The sequence below is a fragment of the Pecten maximus genome, chromosome 9, assembly GCF_902652985.1.
Source record: "Pecten maximus chromosome 9, xPecMax1.1, whole genome shotgun sequence".
Lineage (NCBI taxonomy): Eukaryota > Metazoa > Mollusca > Bivalvia > Pectinida > Pectinidae > Pecten > Pecten maximus.
Genome location: NC_047023.1, coordinates 12,080,100 through 12,101,990, shown reverse-complemented (window position 1 = coordinate 12,101,990; position 21,891 = coordinate 12,080,100). Strand labels below are relative to the sequence as shown.

The 21,891-nt window shown below is 33.6% G+C and overlaps 1 protein-coding gene across 1 annotated transcript; it reads right to left on the bottom strand.

Moving 5' to 3' along the window:
* Positions 1–2,681: 2,681 nt before the first annotated feature.
* On the bottom strand, positions 2,682–6,607 carry LOC117335087. Its single transcript, XM_033895007.1, has 4 exons — positions 6,433–6,607; positions 5,184–5,973; positions 4,695–4,799; positions 2,682–3,135 (listed from the first exon to the last, which is right to left on the bottom strand). Exons 2-4 carry the CDS (start codon positions 5,957–5,959, stop codon positions 2,991–2,993), a joined length of 1,026 nt encoding a protein of 341 aa, XP_033750898.1. The 5' UTR covers positions 5,960–5,973; positions 6,433–6,607; the 3' UTR covers positions 2,682–2,990.
* Between the last annotated feature and the right edge of the window lie 15,284 nt (positions 6,608–21,891).

The following is a 21,891-nucleotide window of genomic DNA, read 5'->3' as shown; positions in this document are numbered from 1 at the left end:
ATTTACACGCTACAAAGAAGGTGAACGACACAGGTCTATGTGACCCCTTGTTATACAATTCACGCTTTACATAGAGTCTTTGATTTAGAAATCATTATACAATCTATGGCCCTTAGCATCACTGACGAGTCATAGAAGAACGAAACAGCTGTAAGATGTCCCTTACATCACTGACGAGTCATAGAAGGACGAAACAGCGGTATGATGTCCCTAACATCACTGACGAGTCATAGAAGGACGAAACAGCTGTATGATGTCCCTAACATCACTGACGAGTCATAGAAGGACGAAACAGCTGTATGATGTCCCTTACATCACTGACGAGTCATAGAAGGACGAAACAGCTGTAAAATGTCCCTTACATCACTGACGAGTCATAGAAGGACGAAACAGCTGTAAGATGTCCTTTACATTATTGAAGAGTTTAAGAAGGACCAAACAGCTGTATGATACAGTTTAATTCATCGTTGCTCTACTGTATCTAACTCTCAATTTCTTTGAAAGGTGCTGATTCTTGTGGGTTTTTTTTTGTTGTTTTTTTTAATCCTTAGATTGATTGACAATTAATTCATTTTTTTTCGTAGCCCATCTGTTTTTGCACTATTGGGTACACGGAAATCTTAATTTACAAAGTACCACCTGTTCTTCATTGCTTTGTTTGTTAGGTCACAATGCGCTACCTTGTGTACATTGGTGTCTTGATGGTTGGATGTGATTTCATTTACATTGGTTTTCAAGCATTAAAGATTACATAGGGAATAGAAGATAATACCGAAATAGAATATGAATTCTTTGCAGGAAACATTTGATGACCATCAGCATACGCATACATTGATCTGTTAGATTTCAGTGTCCACCTTGATCCGTCGTCCTCTGTGTTGTTGCCCATTAACATCTATAACTTTCGTTGAATATTTGGCTTCCTCTTGTATTTTACCAACACCCGTCATTTATAGTTTTGTCTTTTGAGTCTGGAATATGTCATTGTTGACACTGCAGTACGCTTTGACTTATCACGTCATCGACAGTTTACACTAAACCGAAATATCTTCCCGAGAAGATCAGTTCTTCACTTAGATGTACCTTTATTTTTGCTAGTATCTCAAAACAAAAATGTATAAATATATGGCAACCTATTTGACTACGTGAAAAAAAATGTCTGAACGAAAATCGACCGGTAATAACACTAATTATTTCGAAAGGTTTGCGTCTTCAACAAATATATAAACCTTAAGAAAAGCGTAAGTTTATATTAAGAGAGGATTTGATGAGCTCATTGACTAACAGGTCAGCATGCAAAATCTACCCATTATTGATTATGAAGATGTACAGGAATGATTTTTCTTTGAAGGGCAATTGTTTAAAATCGTTGTTGAGATTTTCAAATGCTTGCTACAGTTTGCTCAGATATTGTCATAAATGAATGTTGATATTTCAAAGAATTTTACGTGTAATATACTTCTTTTGGCATTTTTTAAATTCAAGTTGAAATATTTAATGATGCATTGTACATATAAACATATTTATGATAATGAAAGTTTACTGTCTACTAGAATTTAGACAGATTCTTACTCTTCATCCTAGCTATTCAGGCACTGTTATTATTTCCATTTTTCTCTACTTCAACCACATTAACACTAATTTATGCAATAATCATTTTACAGCTCTTGAATAATGTCACTAGTTAGATTCGTAATTTGCCTTAAATCTAGTTTGTATACCATATTTGTGCCACATGCCATGTTTTGTTCAATCTTTTTTATTTTGAGTGTTTCCTTCAGTTCCAATTGTGTTCTTGTGGCAAACATATTTTATTAATAGAATGTTTCCCTGCCTTTGGGGTGTGACAAAGAAATCTCAACCCGAGGGGGAAGTCATGAATGTTCAACCCGAGGCTTGCCGAGGGTTGAACATTCATGAATTTCCCCGAAGGTTGAAATTTCTTTGTAATACTCCCTAGTTATGAAATTATTATTTTTCTCTTACCACTTTAGATAATTGCATATCAAATCGGTGGACAATGTATGTTTGTAAACAAATGCACATGGTCGGCGCATGAATATCCTCATTTGCAATACCCATCACAACCCCAAACAATGCATCCCAATATCATTACACAAGAAAGCATAGGTCTAAAATTAATTCACAGTATTTATTCAAAAAAGACACTGAAATAAGGTATCAGTGACACTATTTTGTGTTAACAACAGAACATCTTGTCATTTGATAAAATTATGTTTCTCATACGCATATTTAACCTTAAATAACAACGCGGGAATAATTAGTGACGTCTCTCAAAAAGTACGTTCGTAAGTACTTCCGGTTCAGAAGGTTAGCGCGTGCAATTTGTCATACCTTAGGGGTTGACAGAGAAATCTCTCACGTCTAAAACTGGAGATAAATCGGTGAACTGTGGGAGAATTAAAGAAATAATCATAACAGGTGACTGAGAGAAAAAATAGAGTATGTTCTTGACATGCATTTCATGCCTTCTTTTTCTGTTACTTTCCTTTTGCTTGGTCAAATGACAAAGTCAAATGACATATAGCCAAATGACATCTCTATGCATGAACGTCTATATCACCAGCTGTACACCACCTTATAAACAACGCTCAACGATAATGACGAAAAAAGGAACGAATGACATATATATATATAGAGAGAGAGATAACGAAGAAGAAGACGACAAAAATAAAATTTTAATATTTGTTATCACAGACAGATATACACCAATACAGTAATGGTGTGATTCTAATTAGTACTGAAAGCCACCAGTAGCCATCAGTCAGTTCGTTATCGTGTTGGTTTTTCCGTGGAGGGCGGCGATGACGCCTTCTCAGTGGGCGTGACCTGCAACTCACACAAGTCATATGATCGCAGTGTAATACACCTCTAGCGGACTTTTCGCTGGCGATCTGGACTCGTGTCAATGAGATGTACTGAGGTGAGACCTAAGAGCATTTAACCTTTGCTACTTAGGGTGTGACGTCTTATCCAATCCATGAACAATGTGAGGGGAATTCATGCGGTGTTAGGTCAACTGGAGGCCAATAATCCACAGTGATGTTCCAAATGACGATGAACTGTGTTGAGTAATGCTGGAAGCAGCTACCAAACCCACACGTATTTCTCTCCCTAAGGAAACACAAGAAACAAAATGTTTGATTTAAGGAAGCAAATGATATGCTAGTCACTGTCATACAAAACGAAGTGTAATGCTATTGGTCAAATGTCATGGTTATTTGATGATGTCATTAGTTACATGTAATGTAGCAGGTAATGTCATATTAAAATAGATTTGCATTCTTTCACGAAAATCGCATAAAGCCCAGATTACATAAAGGATTGGACAGATGTAGTCGATTTCATTAGTCTTGTAATTCATACACTTACGCTGGGACTTGATAACGTATCATAGCAATAATTGCAAAAACTGGGTTTTTTTTGTTAAATATGTTGCCAAACATTGGGAATAGCTGTCAATTGTTAAATCCACTAAATGAAACATTCTTGTATACATTTGATATAAAAGAAGCTTAAACTTAATTATATCATGGGATTGTATGGAAGTTACTGTTTGAGCAGTTTTATGATAAAGTTTTATATATTTTTTTCTGTTATGCCTTTATCTCCTGTGATCGAAGGAATATATCTCCTCATTTACTATATCTACAACAGTCCACCTCTGGCGAAGTGTACTAATACACCAAAACACTAAAGTCTGTCTGATATACACATCACATCGTTCAATCAAACGTCGTGAAAACGCAGAAAAAAAGTGTGCGGTATTTACATGGTTACGTGGTATGATAGAGCGTGCCGTCCCAGACCTATCTATAGTGTTTATTAGACGTGACGTCATTATGTATGATTAATGTCACTTACACCACTGAGATAGGTCAAAACGATTCCTCGACCTTTCTTCACAATAGGACAGCTTAGGACAATCACTTTGTATTGGGAAGACATAAAACTCTCTGTTTGTCACCTAGTGTGCTGTCTATATATTACACATGAATAGCCAGGTCTTATTCATCAGACATTACACGTAGAAGGTCAGGTCTATAAGTCATTCTATATACGATGGTGGGTCAGAAAATGGCTAACAAGTCCATGAGGATTTGACGCACGTGAGGGGTCGTACTATGAAAGGCGTATACTGTAGATGGTCATGACTTTTACTGCGTTACTGTTATTACAGTAGTCTGGTTGAATTCAAGTAGGTTAAGAACACGACTATCTAAATTATTTTATATACTTTGGTAGGCCAAACTTCAACTCCATGAAATATTTCCTTTGTTAAGAGCAACGTTTTGCTTCTGAAACTTGCCTTGCCAGGATATTACATGAATACTTTACTAGCTATTCTTGTTACATAATGCATATTTTGATATAAGCTGGCATTGATGCAGTTTTTACATTATCGTGAAATCGCTTTTCATTAAAAAAATTGAAGAGGAATACTCCTTATAAAGTATCGTAAATTCTTTCGAAGATAGGAAATTGTAAAATTAGAAAATGGATAAACCACAAGATAAAAAATGAATTTTTAAAATTTCTTATACCACCGTGCAGGAAACTGATCAAAAGAAGACAGTTTACATTTTCTACGTCAAGTTTTACACTTGGGAATACTTTTCTTTTCTATATCTGACCAATGCCAGTTCAATTTGAGTGTTAATAGTGAAACTTACGGACAGAAGCCGACGCTCATGAACTGTTTCTCATCCTCAAGGTTGATGACGGAATACGTCTCACCATTAATTGTCACATTGTCATACACAACGTGCAGCCTCTCTCTGTAATAGAGTAATGGTGTGATGTGTATTACTTCAAAAGTACACTGTAGTTCATAGCGCCATTAATTTGAATTGATACAACACTTCGCCAGCACAAATAAGAAACTCGGTATTGTCAAATATATCCGCGTTATATAATCTTCATTATTGTTACCAAATAATCGTACTTTCCATCAGCGTTTTATATCTATTATGTTATATTTTCATATTTTAATAAAAAAAATTCTATTGATTAGTTGGAAACAGCTTGACCCAGATTCCAAATTATATCACAAAATTATCCATTGAAAATGCTTATGCATGATAAGGTTTTTCATTCTTTGAGTTTAAAGACCATTCCGTCTTTGGTAATTTAATTGTCTGGAAATTGAGTAAATGACTTACGTTTCACAGCAGGTAGGTTCACACCTAAAGGCCCTTGGGTCAGTTGGCCGAGCCGCCTGACCAGATGAAGCTTGTGGAAGGGGCTGTGTATCAGTCAAGTCGTTAGTCGATGACGATAATCTGTTGGAATTTATGTTGCGTTGTATATTAGTATCCAATATTTGGCTGTTGGGGAATGCTGGTCTTGGTACCTCGACAGTATTGCCGTCTAGTCGTAATGCCTCACTATCGGATAACATGCTGGTGTCCCTGATCTTTGTGGCTGGGTTGAACTCCCATTGTTCGTCCCTATGTCGCTGTCGCCTCCTATGTCGTCGTTCCTCGTCAGAAAGACGAACACCTGTTTCAGACATAAACCTACCGGGGAAAAGTTTTGTTATTTCAGATAACATGGTATTAATCCCATACTGTCTATCACAGAATCCGTACTGCCTCTGTTGACGACCACTAGGGAAGCGCTCGACGACCCATTGGGGTAGGTAATCCATGCCGTTCTTCACCCTCAGGCCCTGTGGTTGCTGTGGGGATAATTTAACGTTATTAGTGAGTCGAGGGATGTATGTATGCGAGAGGCCATTACGGTAAATTGTCTTACTATTTGTTCTTTGGTTGAATTGGCGTCTGAGGAGAGGGTGCTGGAAGCCACCCCTTGAAAATTGCTGTTGTCTTCGTACCTCTGGGTTAAACCTTGTCCTCCTCACAGGAACGGTAAGTAACACTTCACAAACCAGTATGGACATTAGACAAACGATCCGATAACTTACTGGGATATTCATTCTGATTTTCTTTCCTGAAAAAGAGAGTAAATCATGTTGTTGTAAATACAATAGACATTAAAAAGTCTTAAGGAGAGTACTTTGATTGCAAATGATTTCAATCCTGTCATTTTGACCGTCTGCTTATATAAACCTACCTAAACACCCTTGTGTTTTACAGGTATTAGATTAAGTTCATTCGATTATATGATACATATGCGTTCAAATATCTACGAATTTGTATTTCGTAATTGCGTTACCTACTTCTTACTGAAGCTAGTTTGCCTTTAGATCTCCTCAGATAAGCTTCCGTATTTATATACGGATGCTCTATCTAATACACTGAAACGCCAACGTGCAATGACAAGACGTTTTTATATCTATAACAATTAGAATTATTTATAACACATGAAATAAAAACACGTAAGAAATTCGTCTAACAATAGTCTTTTTCTAACGCCAACCTTCTATGACAAATTTCATCAAAAACTCACCTGTAGCAACAACTAAAAATTAACCAATTGTGTGTTCCAAACCGCAAACTAATATTCCCACTTATCACAACATACTGGCAGTCAGAGATGTATATATATTGTAGGTATATTAGGACCGACATACGTAAGTAGGTATATAAAAACACACTGCTAGTGGTTGAAACCTACCAGCGTCACTGAGTGATTGACAGTGTAAGGCCGCTGGGCCAATGTACAGCTACCTTTTCCTCTACGTCGACAGAGTTGTCATTGGTAGCTAATGGGCGGTGACGAAGGACACTTGTAGTTTGTGATGGATAACAAACTTCTAATTGTTTTAATAAGCCTGTTTGGAATTGTTTTTATTTTTATTTTGGATGATTCAAGTCGCTTGCTTTAAATAAACAATAGTATAATTCTGTTGTCTAAGGTATTAATTTGAATGTAAACAATCGATGTAGTATATATGAAATAAGTGAATCATGCGTCTATCAAAGACACAGGTTCTGATTGTATAGGAAGCATAACAATGATGCTAATAAATCCAACAATAATGCTCGTAATACCATACTACACCTACATACTAATGTTTAACAATTTTTCGGACAATGATAATTAAAATTAACAATTACGTCTGATGTATCAAAGTGAAAATGACAAAAAAAGTTTTTAAAAAGTATGGTTTATCTAATACGTGATTCATTCATCAAATTGTATTAGTTTTCAGTTTAAAAAAGAAATAAGAATGAAAGATTTTCTGACTCATTGGAATTATTTCCTGTTACAAAAGTATATAAGTGAATTGTGGAAATGACACGTAAGGAAGGAACGTGTTTTGATACATAAGTCAATTTGTTTTCTTTAGATAATTTTGCTGTTGCTTTAAATTAATTTTGAATATCAATTCAATTATAAAGTGATGTTATACTGACTGTATTCTAATTATTAATATCTTATCTTTGTAATTGATGTTGTATTTCGATATTCTTATTGTATATGTGCTGTTTATATTGAACTTTAGGTTCTTTTATCTATTCAAATAAATAATAGAAATGAATTTTTGATAGAAGTTCTGTGATTTATTCTACATTGCAGCCATTCTCAGTTTAAGTTTGTTGTGGTATTGAAGAGAGATGCATATCTTTTTTTATGTTTCTTTATATACAATTGGTTCCTTTTTCTTTCACCATCATTTCTACTTAATATCTTATAAATTTCTTGAGCTCCTTTTTTGTTTCTTGAAATTATCTTAGATTTATATGTATAGTAGGTAATATATTTTTTTATGTATTGATTAAAAGCATTTTTGAACGTTGGTAATTTAGGATATTAGTATGGATATTCTATTTTCCCGAAAATCCTTCAAAACTATGCATATATTTAACATTTTTTAACAATGTTATTAAAAGCTATATCCCTTTCTTCAACCATAGTTAAGATATATTTTTACTCTTTGGTTTATATATATGACTAGCAATAATAATTTTGTACCAAGCTTCCAGAACCTCTTTCCATAATATATTTTCAGTTAAATTGTTGACGCTTCTTTCATCTTTTCAATTTCAATTGTTGTTAGCAATTGTTCAAAATATGACTCAACTTCCTTTTTTATTATATACTCGTCGTATCCAGGTTGTTTAAGAGCAGATATGAAGGATTTTAGATATACCATTTTGAGACACACACACACACCACCCCCCCCCCCCCCCCCCCCCCCCCTCCTTATAAAGTTTTTAATTATAGTTTAATTTTATCCACATGAGAAGTTTACGAGTAGGCGAGACTATCTAATGCTAATGCTAAAGATGATTATGAACCATCTAAAATAAGAGACGTGTTATCAGCAAATTGCGATAGCAGTATACCTTTAATAGCAATTAATTTGGTATTGTTATTATTTCTTTAGATTATTGACAAAATTTCTGCTCATCAGATAAAGATATTAGCAGAAAAAGAGTTGCCCTGACTAAAACCACCTTCAATAATGATATAGCAGAAAAATAGTCGCCCTGACTAAAACCACCTTCAATAATGATATAGCAGAAAAATAGTCGCCCTGACTAAAACCACCTTCAATAATGATATAGCAGAAAAAGACTCGCCCTGACTAAAACCACCTTCAATAATGATATAGCAGAAATATAGTCGCCCTGACTAAAACCACCTTCAATATTGAATAGAAATTTGGTAAGTCCCCCAATTGTTCACAGTTGACATTGTATTGTTTGGGAAAGGTTGTAGCCATTTAATAATGTTTAAAGGTTTAAGTGTTTTTCCAGGACACGGAGTCGCAAGTTTAAACGAAATCAGCAAGAAGCAACAGTCCTGGTAAGTTATTGTCTTCTTTCTACTGTATAAGTCATATATTGTACTTCAATTGTTCATACATATCTTTGTTATTCGTTTAGATTCTTATTATATTTTCTTGGAACATGTTATATCTATCGATATTGTATCTTTGTTTTTGATATTGTATAATTGTTATTTATGTTGTATCTTTGTTATATATGTTGTATCTTTGATATTTATGTTGTATCTTTGTTATTTATGTTGTATTTTTGTTATTTATGTTGTATTTTTGTTATTTATGTTGTATTGTTGTTATTTATGTTGTATTTTTGTTATTTATGTTGTATCTATATTGTGTCTTTGTTATATTGTATATTTGTTATTTACATTGTGTCTTTGTTATACTATATATTTGTTATTAATATTGTGTAGAATATAAATAGCAAATACAAAACAAGAGATAAACGGCATAGTTATAATGCTGGTGGTTATAATGTAAAACTGCTGGTGAAATAACTTAACGAAGTAATGTGTTTCAGCAATGATAACAAATCAGTTTGAATCATTTTTGGTGATAATAAGACTGCATTTGAATCAGGAATATAATTTTATTAATGTGTCATTTGAAAAAATACATCCACTTATTCAGCTTACATTCAATCTTAACTTTGTTTCGTTTTAAACTGCATATCCGCATTTTGGCTTTACCGCTTCAATGACCAATCACATACTTCATCTTGACCAGAAATGCCGCCTGTCACGTCATATCCGGGGCCAAAAGAATAGTATACGGCTATGCCGAAACAAGAATATACATGTAGAAAGATACAACATAAATAACAAGGACTATTTTAAAATGGTATTTTCGCGTTTTCTGAATGGCTTAAATACACGCAGTGCCATGTGATTCCCGATATAAAGTCATATACTGTATATGGTTGACTGGGGTTTAGATTATGAATTACTTCCTTTTGGCATTCACCAACAATGTCAAATATCTTAAAATAGACGAACAATAGCTCTGGATGTATGAAAAATATTGAATTCTTATGAACCATTGTACTGAATGCATTTAATGCACAAGTTTACCTTTTTGATTGTGTGGTGTTTTTCGATTAATACATAGACTTGGTTCTCTGTCGATTTTTTTCTCGGATCAATAAAACCATGCATCGACAATAACAAATGGTGATAATTGTATAACATTAAAACAAAGAATATGACTAACTTATTCCATATAAATATCAATAGGTATAACACCAATATACAATTTAGCATTGTCATAGTGATTTGCATATTTTTTTTATTTAATTTTGATGTTATGCCTATGGCAAATCAGATGTTTTTTCGTATTTTTGCTACCATGTATTATACTATCTATATTTGTTTGTAAACTCATATTGTCTTTTATTTTTGTTTTATTTGTGTTTTATTTTAATTCTGATACACCAAATAAATGATTAACATTTACATTTCAACCTGTCAGTGTTAAGTTTAAAACATGTGTCCTATGTAATGCGGATATATTACCTGTCACTCATTGTGTGCATAATTGTTTTTAAACACAAAAACCTTCTATCACTACTGAAAAAACCATTATGTCCATGTCATAAATGTGTTTCCTATCGAATAAAACAGTAATGTACACTGTCATAATGCTATTTTTGGCCACGACATATGATTTACAGCAACAACTGACACGTTAAAGCGAGGCATCCGGATAGTAACGTGAAACCGACAGGCCTCGTCATACTGTTACATTAGTAGAAAAAATATAATGCTAATAAATTCACCGTTTCCTGTGACATTTCCCCATCTTCTGCATTTATTCCCTTTGTTTGCTTGCTCTTTGCATAACTCTGTGTGTATATTTTGTCATTTTGTCGAATATGAATGACAAATTGCAACGTTCGACACGCCATGATAAAGGAAGAGTTATTAAAAAATTGCTCATAAAAATCATGAGAATGGCGATCAAGCTCTCAAATGTGGCGGAAGGATAAACAGAAATACTGTTATCAGGCGGCATGGAATACTAAACCAGGTTCTCAGGCGGCAAGAACAGACAGACGAAAGTATTAACGGATAAACGATCGGGTAATCACTCGGAGAGGAATGATAAAGAAAGGGCGACAAGTTGGTGCAGAGAGATTTCAGAAAAGACGACATAGATATCAGGCAGGGTTGAAGGATGAACGAAAACACGACCATGCTATCAGGCGGCGTAAAAGATAAAAAGAAAGGGGTCGAAATATCAGCGACATGGAAGAATAAATGGAATAGCAACTGAGCTATCGAAGTTGCATTGCAGGATAAACGGAAACGCGACAAGGCTATCAGGCGGCGTTGAAGGATAAACGAAGAAGCGACCAGGCTATCAGGCAGCGTTGAAGGATAAACGGAAACGCGAACAGGCTATCAGGCAGTGTTGAAGGATAAACGGGAACGCGACCAGGCTATCAAGCGGCGTTGAAGAATAAACAGAAACGTGACCAGGCTACCAGGCGGCGTTGAAGGTTAAACGGGAACGCGACAAGGCTATCAAAGCTGCGTGAATGGATAAACGGAAACGCAAACATGTTATCAGGCGGCGTTGAAGGATAAACGGAAACGCGACCAGGCTAACAAAGCTGCGTGGAAGGATAAACGGAAACGCGACCAGGCTATCAAAGCTGAGTGGAAGGATAAACGGAAACGCGACCAGGCTATCAAAGCTGCCTGGAAGAATAAACGGAAACGCGACCAGGCTATCAAAGCTGCGTGGAAGAATAAACGGAAACGCGACCAGGCTATCAAAGCTGCGTGGAAGGATAAACGGAAACGCGACCAGGCAATAAGGCGGCGTTGAAGGATAAACGGAAACGCGACCAGGCAATCATGCAACGCTGACAGATAAACGGAAACGCGAACAGGTCATCTGGTAGGGCGAATAGGTTAACAGTAAGGCGGTCAGGCTATTAAGCGGTGTGTTCGGGTTAACGAGATATAAGCTAGGCTACTAGGCGGTGCGGAGAAGTTTAGGGGAAAGCGACCAGGCGATATCGTTAGTGTAAGGTTTTGTTACCTGTTGATGACCAAAGAATGTATGGATATGACCGAGTTTGTCTTTACCTTTCACACATACCTTATTTCAGTAAATGCGTTTAAAAAGATATTTGCAATTATCCACGATAGCATGCCTATGCTTGATGAACATAGGATTATGGTTGACTAAATGTTGGCTCAATAACGTTTTCATTATAAAACATTATCGAAGTAACGAAGTTGACTGATATATATCTAGGTAGATTTTAGATAATACATTGTTCAAGTAACAGTTTTATGTGTATACACTGGTAATCCCATAGCAACACAATGTCATTCTGACAATATGTACCAAAAAAATACATTATTACTTAACATACGACTGTAATTAGGTGAATGATTTATCGACAAAGGGCAAACGTCATAATTTACATATCATGAAAGCTTATTCTTTTTATGAAAAAGTGTTAATATATTTATATGAATAAAATTGAATAAAGCAGAAAACTATAAATTTATAAAGTAAAAGTCATACTTACTTGTTAATTTTCAATCCTGTTCATAATCTTTGTAAATCAGTGTAAATTTCAATAAGATCCCCTAACATTTGTAAAACAATGGAAATCCCAATAAAATCCCCTAACACGTACTTTCCTAACGCACGTTACAAAAACACAAGATAATTATAATTCACGAACAAATTCACATTCCTAAATAAAATTTACGACTTTAAGCGATGTGAAAAAGAAAATGGAGGAAGGGAGATAAACGAAAGTTTATCATACTTTGTATACGTAGCTGTCGTTTGATAATTATTGCATCTACAACTTTTGTAATATTTTTTTGGACATCTACTTGTTACAATTTATCTGGGTAGAGTACATGTTATGTGTATATATTGGAAATCGAAATTTTACGGTTTATCTAATTTCCATGTGAGCATTAAAAAGACACAGAAGAATTTCCCAAAGCCTTGGAATATGTAGGAATGACATCCGTAAAGTTTGAGTTCTCAACATAATTGGGTGAATGTGTAACAAAGATATCTCGAGGTATTGCTCATCAAGGATATAACACTACGGTGTCTTATATTTGACTAACCAGTAAAAATTAACATGTACGTAAACAGCAGGTCAAACTTGTCACCATGGACAGGATATGCTATTAGAGGACCGAATCATTAAGTCGTCATCGGCAATACAAAAGAGCTCCATGTTAAAAAGATTTAAACAGTTTAATCATCGGTCCTGATTATGAATAGTTGTACAATGAAAACAAAGGAATAAGCCAATACATGCCGGATATGTAACTGACACACCACAAAAATCCATATATTAATGTCAGGTTCTCACAATGAGAATCGGGATACTGACACCGAAACAAGGGATGCAGTTAACGAACGCCGAATATGTCTTATTTCTATCAATTCACAATGAGATCAATGCTAATGACCATATATCTAGCTTGTATATTTTTTTATCAATGTGCATCTCTCAAAGTCTTGTGTAATTTGTTCGTCCCCGGTCGAAGTTTGTCACGGAAATCGTCGTTTTCTGAATAACCCATTGGATTAATTACGAAATACTAATACCAAAGGTGTTCAGTATCTCCAATGGGTAAACGATCGATAATAACTATTTATATCTATTCAACAACCCATCCTAAATAGCTAAAATAATATCATAGGACAAGGCATCGTTTTATCTATCATAATAAGAAATGCAGTCGCGTTTGAAAACAAGAATGAGTAGCCAAGAAAAATCACAAGCAATTTGTACACAAATCAAGCAACAATTGTGGCATATCATGGACTCCAATGTAGTTAATGAGTAAGCTTCATGATTGTTCGAACGTGTATCTATACTAATATATCAATATATTCATCTTCGCTCATTATACCTTTCTGTGTATGCATTGCCCAATTAAATTGATTACAAAATGCGTTTGATTTTCCGTAACTATACGCATAAGCTATATTTTGAACTATTGCACGGCTAAAATGACGTCACGTACAAACTTGTGAGCACCTGTGACGTTTCGTAATTTGGCCATGTGTGAACTTTTGAACACTTGTGACCTTTCGGAAATTAGTCCTACCCTTTCAAGCGTCTAGGTTACTCAGATGTCAACAATACCAGACGATAGTCATGGCGACTTACAGGCCTACAGGAAAGTCGAGATTTTGGTGATTCTGAGTGTGTTTTAGTGATTATGTAGTAAAACAAGTATGCCATGGCTGTCTGTGCAATAGTCCAGAATATTTGACACGAGGTACTGGTAATTGACCGATGGCCAAGTGCAATAGAACATCGGTCGATTACCAGTACTAATAGTATTTATATAATATGTCTGTACGAAAAAAAAAGAGAAAGAAATGACACAACCTGGAAGCTATTGGAAGTCCTGTATTGATTCATCACGCTTACAAAACACTGACATCTCACATATGTTGCTGGGGGTTAAAAGCAATTTTGTTTGTAAAAAAAATATAAATCATGATGTTAGAATTTTGATTGTAAGTATTTAAGCAAAAATCGTTATACATTTACAATGCATATGTCTTTATTGATGATGTATCAACAAATGTTACTCCATCCATCACTACAGACAATCATTACCATACCTTACAGCATCGTGATTAGAATTGTTATGAAGCTAATGTCAATACCAACGACGCCAATACAGAAACTGCCCAATAAAATTGATATATTTAGGAACGCCTAAAGAAATGCATATTCTAAAATCTGTTAGCTGTTACCAAAATAAACTTTATAATGCCGAATGTTTGTATGAAGACATTTATAGCACATAAGATAAAAAATGCATTCATGATCTAATCTTAATTTATTTATACAAAAGGACAACATTAATATCAAAATTTGAAAGTAACCATTCATTTTAAATGGATCATCCTATCATAACATTAAGTTCAATGTCTTTTTAATGACTGTATTTTATAACGTCGTTGGTGGTTAATTTTTGTCATTGTCTTTGATGGTTTTTATTATTTGGCGTTGACAATTTTGTTACAGCTATTGATCATTCTGTCATTGAGCATTGGCAATTTTAATACTTTGTTGATTATTTTGTAATAATTCATTGATAATGTATTAATAATATCTATTGTGTTTTAATACCTTTCTATGTTAATTAAGCAACTTGACAAGTAAATGATAAAATGAAAAATAGTACGATTACTCTAACAGTTTTTCAAACCCAAAATGATATATTATACTTCATATAATATACCTTTATTCAAAAATGCAATGATAAATCACCGTTATTCGAGATTAATTTATATACATTTGTACCAAGATACTTTCACAGAAGGTCATATTCTTTTACTCAGCTAATATTGTGAAAAAAAACACGTTGATACATAAACTTGGTCGATTTGTCCTCAGAATAGCTTTGTGTTGTGGTAGAAATAGGTCGCACAAACTCATTGTGTTGTATATGGTATTTCTTTCGCGCTCGATAGTTATTTTTCCCATGCAACAAAAAAACAAAAAAAACAATCGCTAAAGCATTTTTTTTTTTCTTTTTAACTTTTGAAACATAACTTACAACAACGGCCATTCGTTATGTAGCCACTATATACTGTAATCACTACGTATTACAGGCAATTATATATCTATCACATACATTGAACTCGATGAAACTAGCAAATATCGCCATCTGCATTCGTCCAATATGGCCAAGTTCAACAAGTATTAAACCGCTACAAAGCTTTGTGTTTATTGAAAAAGTTAAACAAGCGGTCAATAGAGCCTGCATATTGCAAAAACTGCCATATGAGCTATACTTTTTTTTTATCACAATACATATCCTACTTTGCGATCTACCTCTCGGTACCATGTACTAAAGTCTATTCTTTTTACTACAACATTTAATTTTCTGGTTCTGAAGACAGATCAAAGCAAAGGCACCCAACATTAATAATGATTTGTGAATTCCTTATTGGCACGTCCTCTGCCTCTTTTGGAATGAACTTTTAAGCTATACTTTACTGCTATATTCAGTTCATATTGCCCAAAAGATACAAATATGTTTGATAAAATGCTTTCTTTCGGAAAGAAGATGAAATATTTCCAAACATTTTTCATTTTTATCCGATTACTGCATCTAGCTAAAATAGAAAAAAAGAATGATGTATACTTGTTATTTTGCATTAATTTCAAGCATGGTCAACCTTCAAATATTTTTTATTAAAGTATTTTATACTTCGATGAAAATACATATAATGCCATATTTACTTTTTACCGATTTTGTTATATTTATTATATCATAAATATATTTAAACGAATACGATAAGGGGAGTAACTCTAGTGACCCTGGTAAATTAATTTATCAAAATGCCGTTTAATATAGGCTATCATTTGTTAATGTTTCGAGTTCATGATGTTGCTGTTAAATACCAAAGCTATTACGGGAGTAATATGATACATGACTAATAACGAAGAAATATCGAATGCTTATCAATATATATGTTTAGATATCTAATTGACACCATTTATGATAAACTGTCTAAGTATTATTGACCAATAGCCAGTGAACATCCTCTCACTTTGTGACATATGTACATATATCTTACAGAACATTTTACGTTGAAAGGTATAAATGAATGGCTTAACGTTAGAAAAAATATAAATTCATTTCACAAATAAAGTATCATTTGAATCTATAAGACAATTGAACTAAGAAAATAAATAAAATGCATGTGCCCTTAAAACAACTGATATGGACGTGGAAATAGATCTATCATATTTCTATTCATTTATTTGATGTTGGTTGATTGGTTTATTAGGTGTGAAAGGACATATGTAGGTAATGTAAATTTAAGCCCAGATTTATATTTAGTGGCGATCCATCAGTGGCCTGACCTACTTCTCTATTAGGTACATATTACACGACAAAGACTGATCATCCTATCAGTCAAAGCAGGCAGTTTACACAAACCATTATTACCTGACCACGGCGGTTCACAAGGGGGCTTCATTAAGATCACATACTATAATTTCTTTGCAGTGAACATTTATAGTTTCAAAGGTGATTTGAAGCAGATGCATGGGATATTTGGGGAAATACATAAATAATCTCGAAAAAAATACATAACAAGTAAATAAATAAAACCCCTAGTTTAATTGTATATACCTTAATTTGTAGCAGTTTTATCGATATTGTAATAATCTTAATGTACATGGTTTCTTACTTATCCCTCTTCTATATATTGGTCTCTTAAAAGTGATTTTTCTTATTATCTGTTTTCACACTCTTTTCGCCTTAAGCATCTTATTGACGAGGGCGAAACAACTGTATATTTTACATATATCATTTAGTATATACCGATATCAATTTCTTTGTTTGAAATTGATCATATATCAATAGAAATATGTTCAGTTTTCAGTATATGTTTTTGTATGTATCATTGTATCTTTACTCTGTTACTCTGTGTTATCTACAGTGTATTTAGTTTTCTGTATTTTGTATGCGTCATTGTACTTTTACTCTGTTACCCTGTCTGGTATCTATATGAATGCTGTTTTTTTATATTGACCTCTGGTGATGTGTGCCAAGATAGAAATAAATAATCTTGGATCTTGATACTGATCAATATGTGCACTACTACCAGGAACGCGTTTCCTAAATCGTTTTCCGACTAACTTAGTATTATATGATTCATAAGAGAAACTCGTTCACCAAAAATCATTGAATACAGCTAAGGTTTCGCTCACAAGCGGAATAGGTTCTCCCACTTACTACTATCAACGTAATTCATATTCTTATTTTAACGTAGGTGTGCGTGGATACCTATCAATCATACATGTTTTTAACAATTGACTTTTTAAGATGATTTATATTATAGGAGGAGGCTTTATGATAATCTTAATTACCATTAGATAAAAACACAGTATTTTTTCCCCAATCTTGTTTAAAGATCAATTTTACCAACAACAAAAAAACCTACAAAGGATCAAGGATTATGACAATAAATTATGTCTTGTGTTTTTATCATATTTGCATAAAAGGAAAAAAATTATGTTCGATCTACAAATGACCTAGAGGCATATGTAAATGTTCGCCCAAACGCAATGTCGACTACGAAGTGACAAATACCCGCACACAATGTTGATGACGTATCTGTTAATTATAGTTGTAAGTCGGTGTCTATCTATTCATGTGGTCCTTAGAATAGCAACAAGATGTTTCAATGACGTCGAGCCTTGTATTACTTTTCTGACCTCTTGAATTGTCATTTCAAAAATCTTGTATATAGAAGAGATACTATAATACCAATGCGATTGCCGATATTAGCTCCTTTGGTAGCATTGTACAGTTAAAATGCCAATTCTGACAAATAAGGCACATGTTTTAGATATGTACACATTGCCAGTTAACCCTACCTTTTACCTATACCAAAGTATATGAATTTGTAATCTATAAAACATTTGTAATTTTGACATAAATGCGAAGAATAAATAAACTTGCTTTTCTATGTTATTTAGACATGTGAAAACCATAGTAACCACTTCAGAAATCCTTTTTGACCTTAAACGACTGAATTCCCTATACAATTTTTCTCTGAAACATATTTGAAATTAAATATTTGTATCAGAATCAATCTTGTTTTGACATATGTTCATCATGAAGTTTTTTTCTGCTATATTACCACGCCTGCTAGATAGCTTTTTCTGCTGAGGGCAAAGCTAAATTTCCGCTGTATACACACTTAAGGAAATCCGGAAGTTTATAATCTTGAACCCATTTTTTAACCAAATATCAGTTATAGTATATATTTAATTTATCATGTTTATGCGTATCTTAATACAGAAGTTATTAGCTTAACAAAAACAAAATAAAAATAAAAAAGTCTCTCAGTGCCAGGTTGTCCTGCTGTAGTCTGTTACCTTTGTATTCAAACAGCTAGGTAGAACGTCAAAATATGACGTCAGAGATTGCAGTTTATAACTATACTCACAACAATAACAAAACTATCTAGAAGTATACTTACTGTTAAAGACTCATGGTGTAACTCTAATTTTGTATTTGTGACATAATAGAACATATGTTGACGTAACAATATGATTGAACAGGTTTTATCAAACATTCTAAACTCATAATGCTATCGCCCTTCAGCTCCAGTAAATATAACTTTCCAAGCATAGTACATGTACTTCAGCTCCAGTCAGTATCACTATCTTAGCTTCTGCTTTTAGTTCCAGTAAATACCGCTTTCTGATCATCTGCCTTCAACTCCAGTAAATATCACTTTCTTAGTGTCGACATTCAATTGCAGTAAATATCACTTTCTGATCATCGGCTGTCATCTCCAGTAAATATCACTTTCTGATCATCGGATTTCAGCTCCAGTAAATATCACTTTCTGATCATCGGCTGTCAGCTCCAGTAAATATCACTTTCTGATCATCGGCTTTCAGCTCCAGTAAATATCACTTTCTGATCATCGGCTTTCAGCTCCAGTAAATATCACTTTCTAATGAACTGTTTTTAGTTCCAGTAAATAGTACTTTCTGATCAGCAGCTGTCGGTTTCAGCTAATATCATTTTCTGAGTTCTGCTTTCAGCTCCAGTAAACTTCACTTTCTGAGTATCGACTTTCATTTCATGTTAATATTACTTTCGGAGTATCGACCTCCAGTTCCATTAATTGTTATTTTCTGAGCTTTGGCTTTCAGCTCTAGATAATATCACCTTCCAAGTATCGGCTTACAGCTCAAATAAATATCTTTTTCTTAATATTGACCTTCAGTTGCTGTACATTTTACTTACTTAGTATTGACGTTCAGTTGCATCAATATCACTTTCTTAGTATTGACGTTCAGTTGCATTAATATCACTTTCTTAGTATCGACCTTCAGCTCCAGTAAATATCACTTTCAGAGTTTGATAGTTCCTAATGAAAAGTCAATAATTGTAAAACATCCATTGTTGACAGGCTGTAAACATACTTTATAGGTTTTGCTGTTTTAGCGTTTTTCGTATTTAAGATTGCGCTAATTCTATATTCATATTATTTTCTACGTAAAGTATCTTTAACGTTAATTCATCACTGCGCTTGCCAGTTTAAATCTCTCATAGACTTAAAGGGACATTCCTTCGTTCGGACATCAGAAAAATAAACAATTTCTATTGATGAAATCTATATCCGAACGATGATTATATGAGTGTTTGTGCCTACAAGTTACGGAATAACATCGAAATGTACAGGGAAAATGCGTATCGTATACAAATACCGTATGCCTTTGCGGTAATTCATAATACTTTGGGCCGAATTAAGAATTTTCAGGACTTAATACTCGCAGAAATTTGCATTATCTTGAGAGTTAAACAGTCGTACTAATATAAAGATTAAAATTTTTACTACTTGAAAATAATACATCTTTTCCAGTAAGTTTAATTTCGGCGACCTAAACTTTATTCAAATGAAGGAATGCCCCTTTAAATTTGAATATTTGAATTTTAAATTTTAAGATATTTCGTTAACGATGAGGCAAGTTACATTACAGATGCACAAACATGATGGTTTTATTTCTGTAGATGTTTCGATTGTGATCAATCACAGGCTGTCATAACGATATTGAAACGTTTAATTTACAACGTTAAGACATATGACTGTATCATAATTATTTATTCCTGAATGTTATAAACCGTAACACTACACTTTAAATTACACAAATATTCTAAAATTGCGAGTTTGTTTGGTGAAAACTTACATACAAATGTAGGTATTAAATAATTTGTATTTGCCATACCAGATCTGAACTTTGGTACATGTGAAAAGAGCCTATGTAACGTTTTGTTTATATTCGGAGAGCCTGCGGCGCCTCCAGGAAAACAAAATTATGGACTTCATAAGTATTCATTTGCCGCTGATGGACCTTCGGATCACCAACACATAGTGTATATTGTGTAAATAATTTGATATATAACACAGTAACACAAATGACGAAGAAAGACTACTTGATGACTCGTGCCCTGACCGGACCTTGAACTCAGGATCTACGGCACCTAATCGCCTAGCTAGACATACCCACAGATTATACAACTGCGCCACATCGGCGTTCTAAAAAATGAACGTTTCAATATATATAATTATTATACTTACATTTTGATTAACAGTTATAATAGTGAAATCTACAGTCTTGATAGATTTAAAAGGAGACTACAATTTGTTATGCAAATATTGCTATCTAGAAGTACACTGGTTTTTTTTTATAATAGTGTAAATGAAGTAGGCTAATTTGATATTGTTGTCAGTTAGAAGCAGACTAAGTTGATAGTATTGTTATTTAGAAATAGTCCGTTTTTGATAATAATGTAAATTAGACCTAGATTATGCTACAAGTGTTATATTTTAGAAGTAAAAACTCTCTTGATAACGTTGTAATTTATAAGAAGTGTGCGGTGATAATATTGTAATTTAGAAGTAGACTAAGATGGATGACACAATACGCCCTTTACTGCCCTACAAGGAGCTACTCACAGCTCATACATCATCAAGACATTACGTCAAACATTTAAAACAATGAGCTTTTATTCTCACTATCGCGTAGTCATCACATCTGGTAACGAAACAACACTAGACATTGTACAATACCATAAAATGATCAATTACTCACACATAAAAATTAAGAGAACAGTTAACTTATCATTTATAGGTAGGTACAAATAATGTTATTGACCAGCTGTTTTATACTTATGACTCCCTCATGTTCAGGTATCTTACATGCTACAATAATAGAAATTAAGAAGACATATCTATGACCTGATAGTTAAGGTTGCTTCCTTTATTTCTTTCTGTTTTATGTAATGAATGTATAAATTGTATATAAATATATGAATATGTATTGATACAATGCTGTGTATGTACTGTTAACGTTATAGGGAGAGGGCTGGTATTGGATTCGCATTTTACTTAACTGCCTTTGAGCTAAAATTTGCACAATAATATATTCTGAAACAAACCGCCATAAGTCGATAAAAATATGTATTGCAAAATTACGATAATATATTCATTTAATGTATTAAAAATGATGATTCAAAGATCATAATCGTCTCATTTAATACAGAAATGATGATATAATTTTGTTTATCATATATTCAAAATGTTTAAAATTATGAAATGAAATCAACATTTTGACAGCA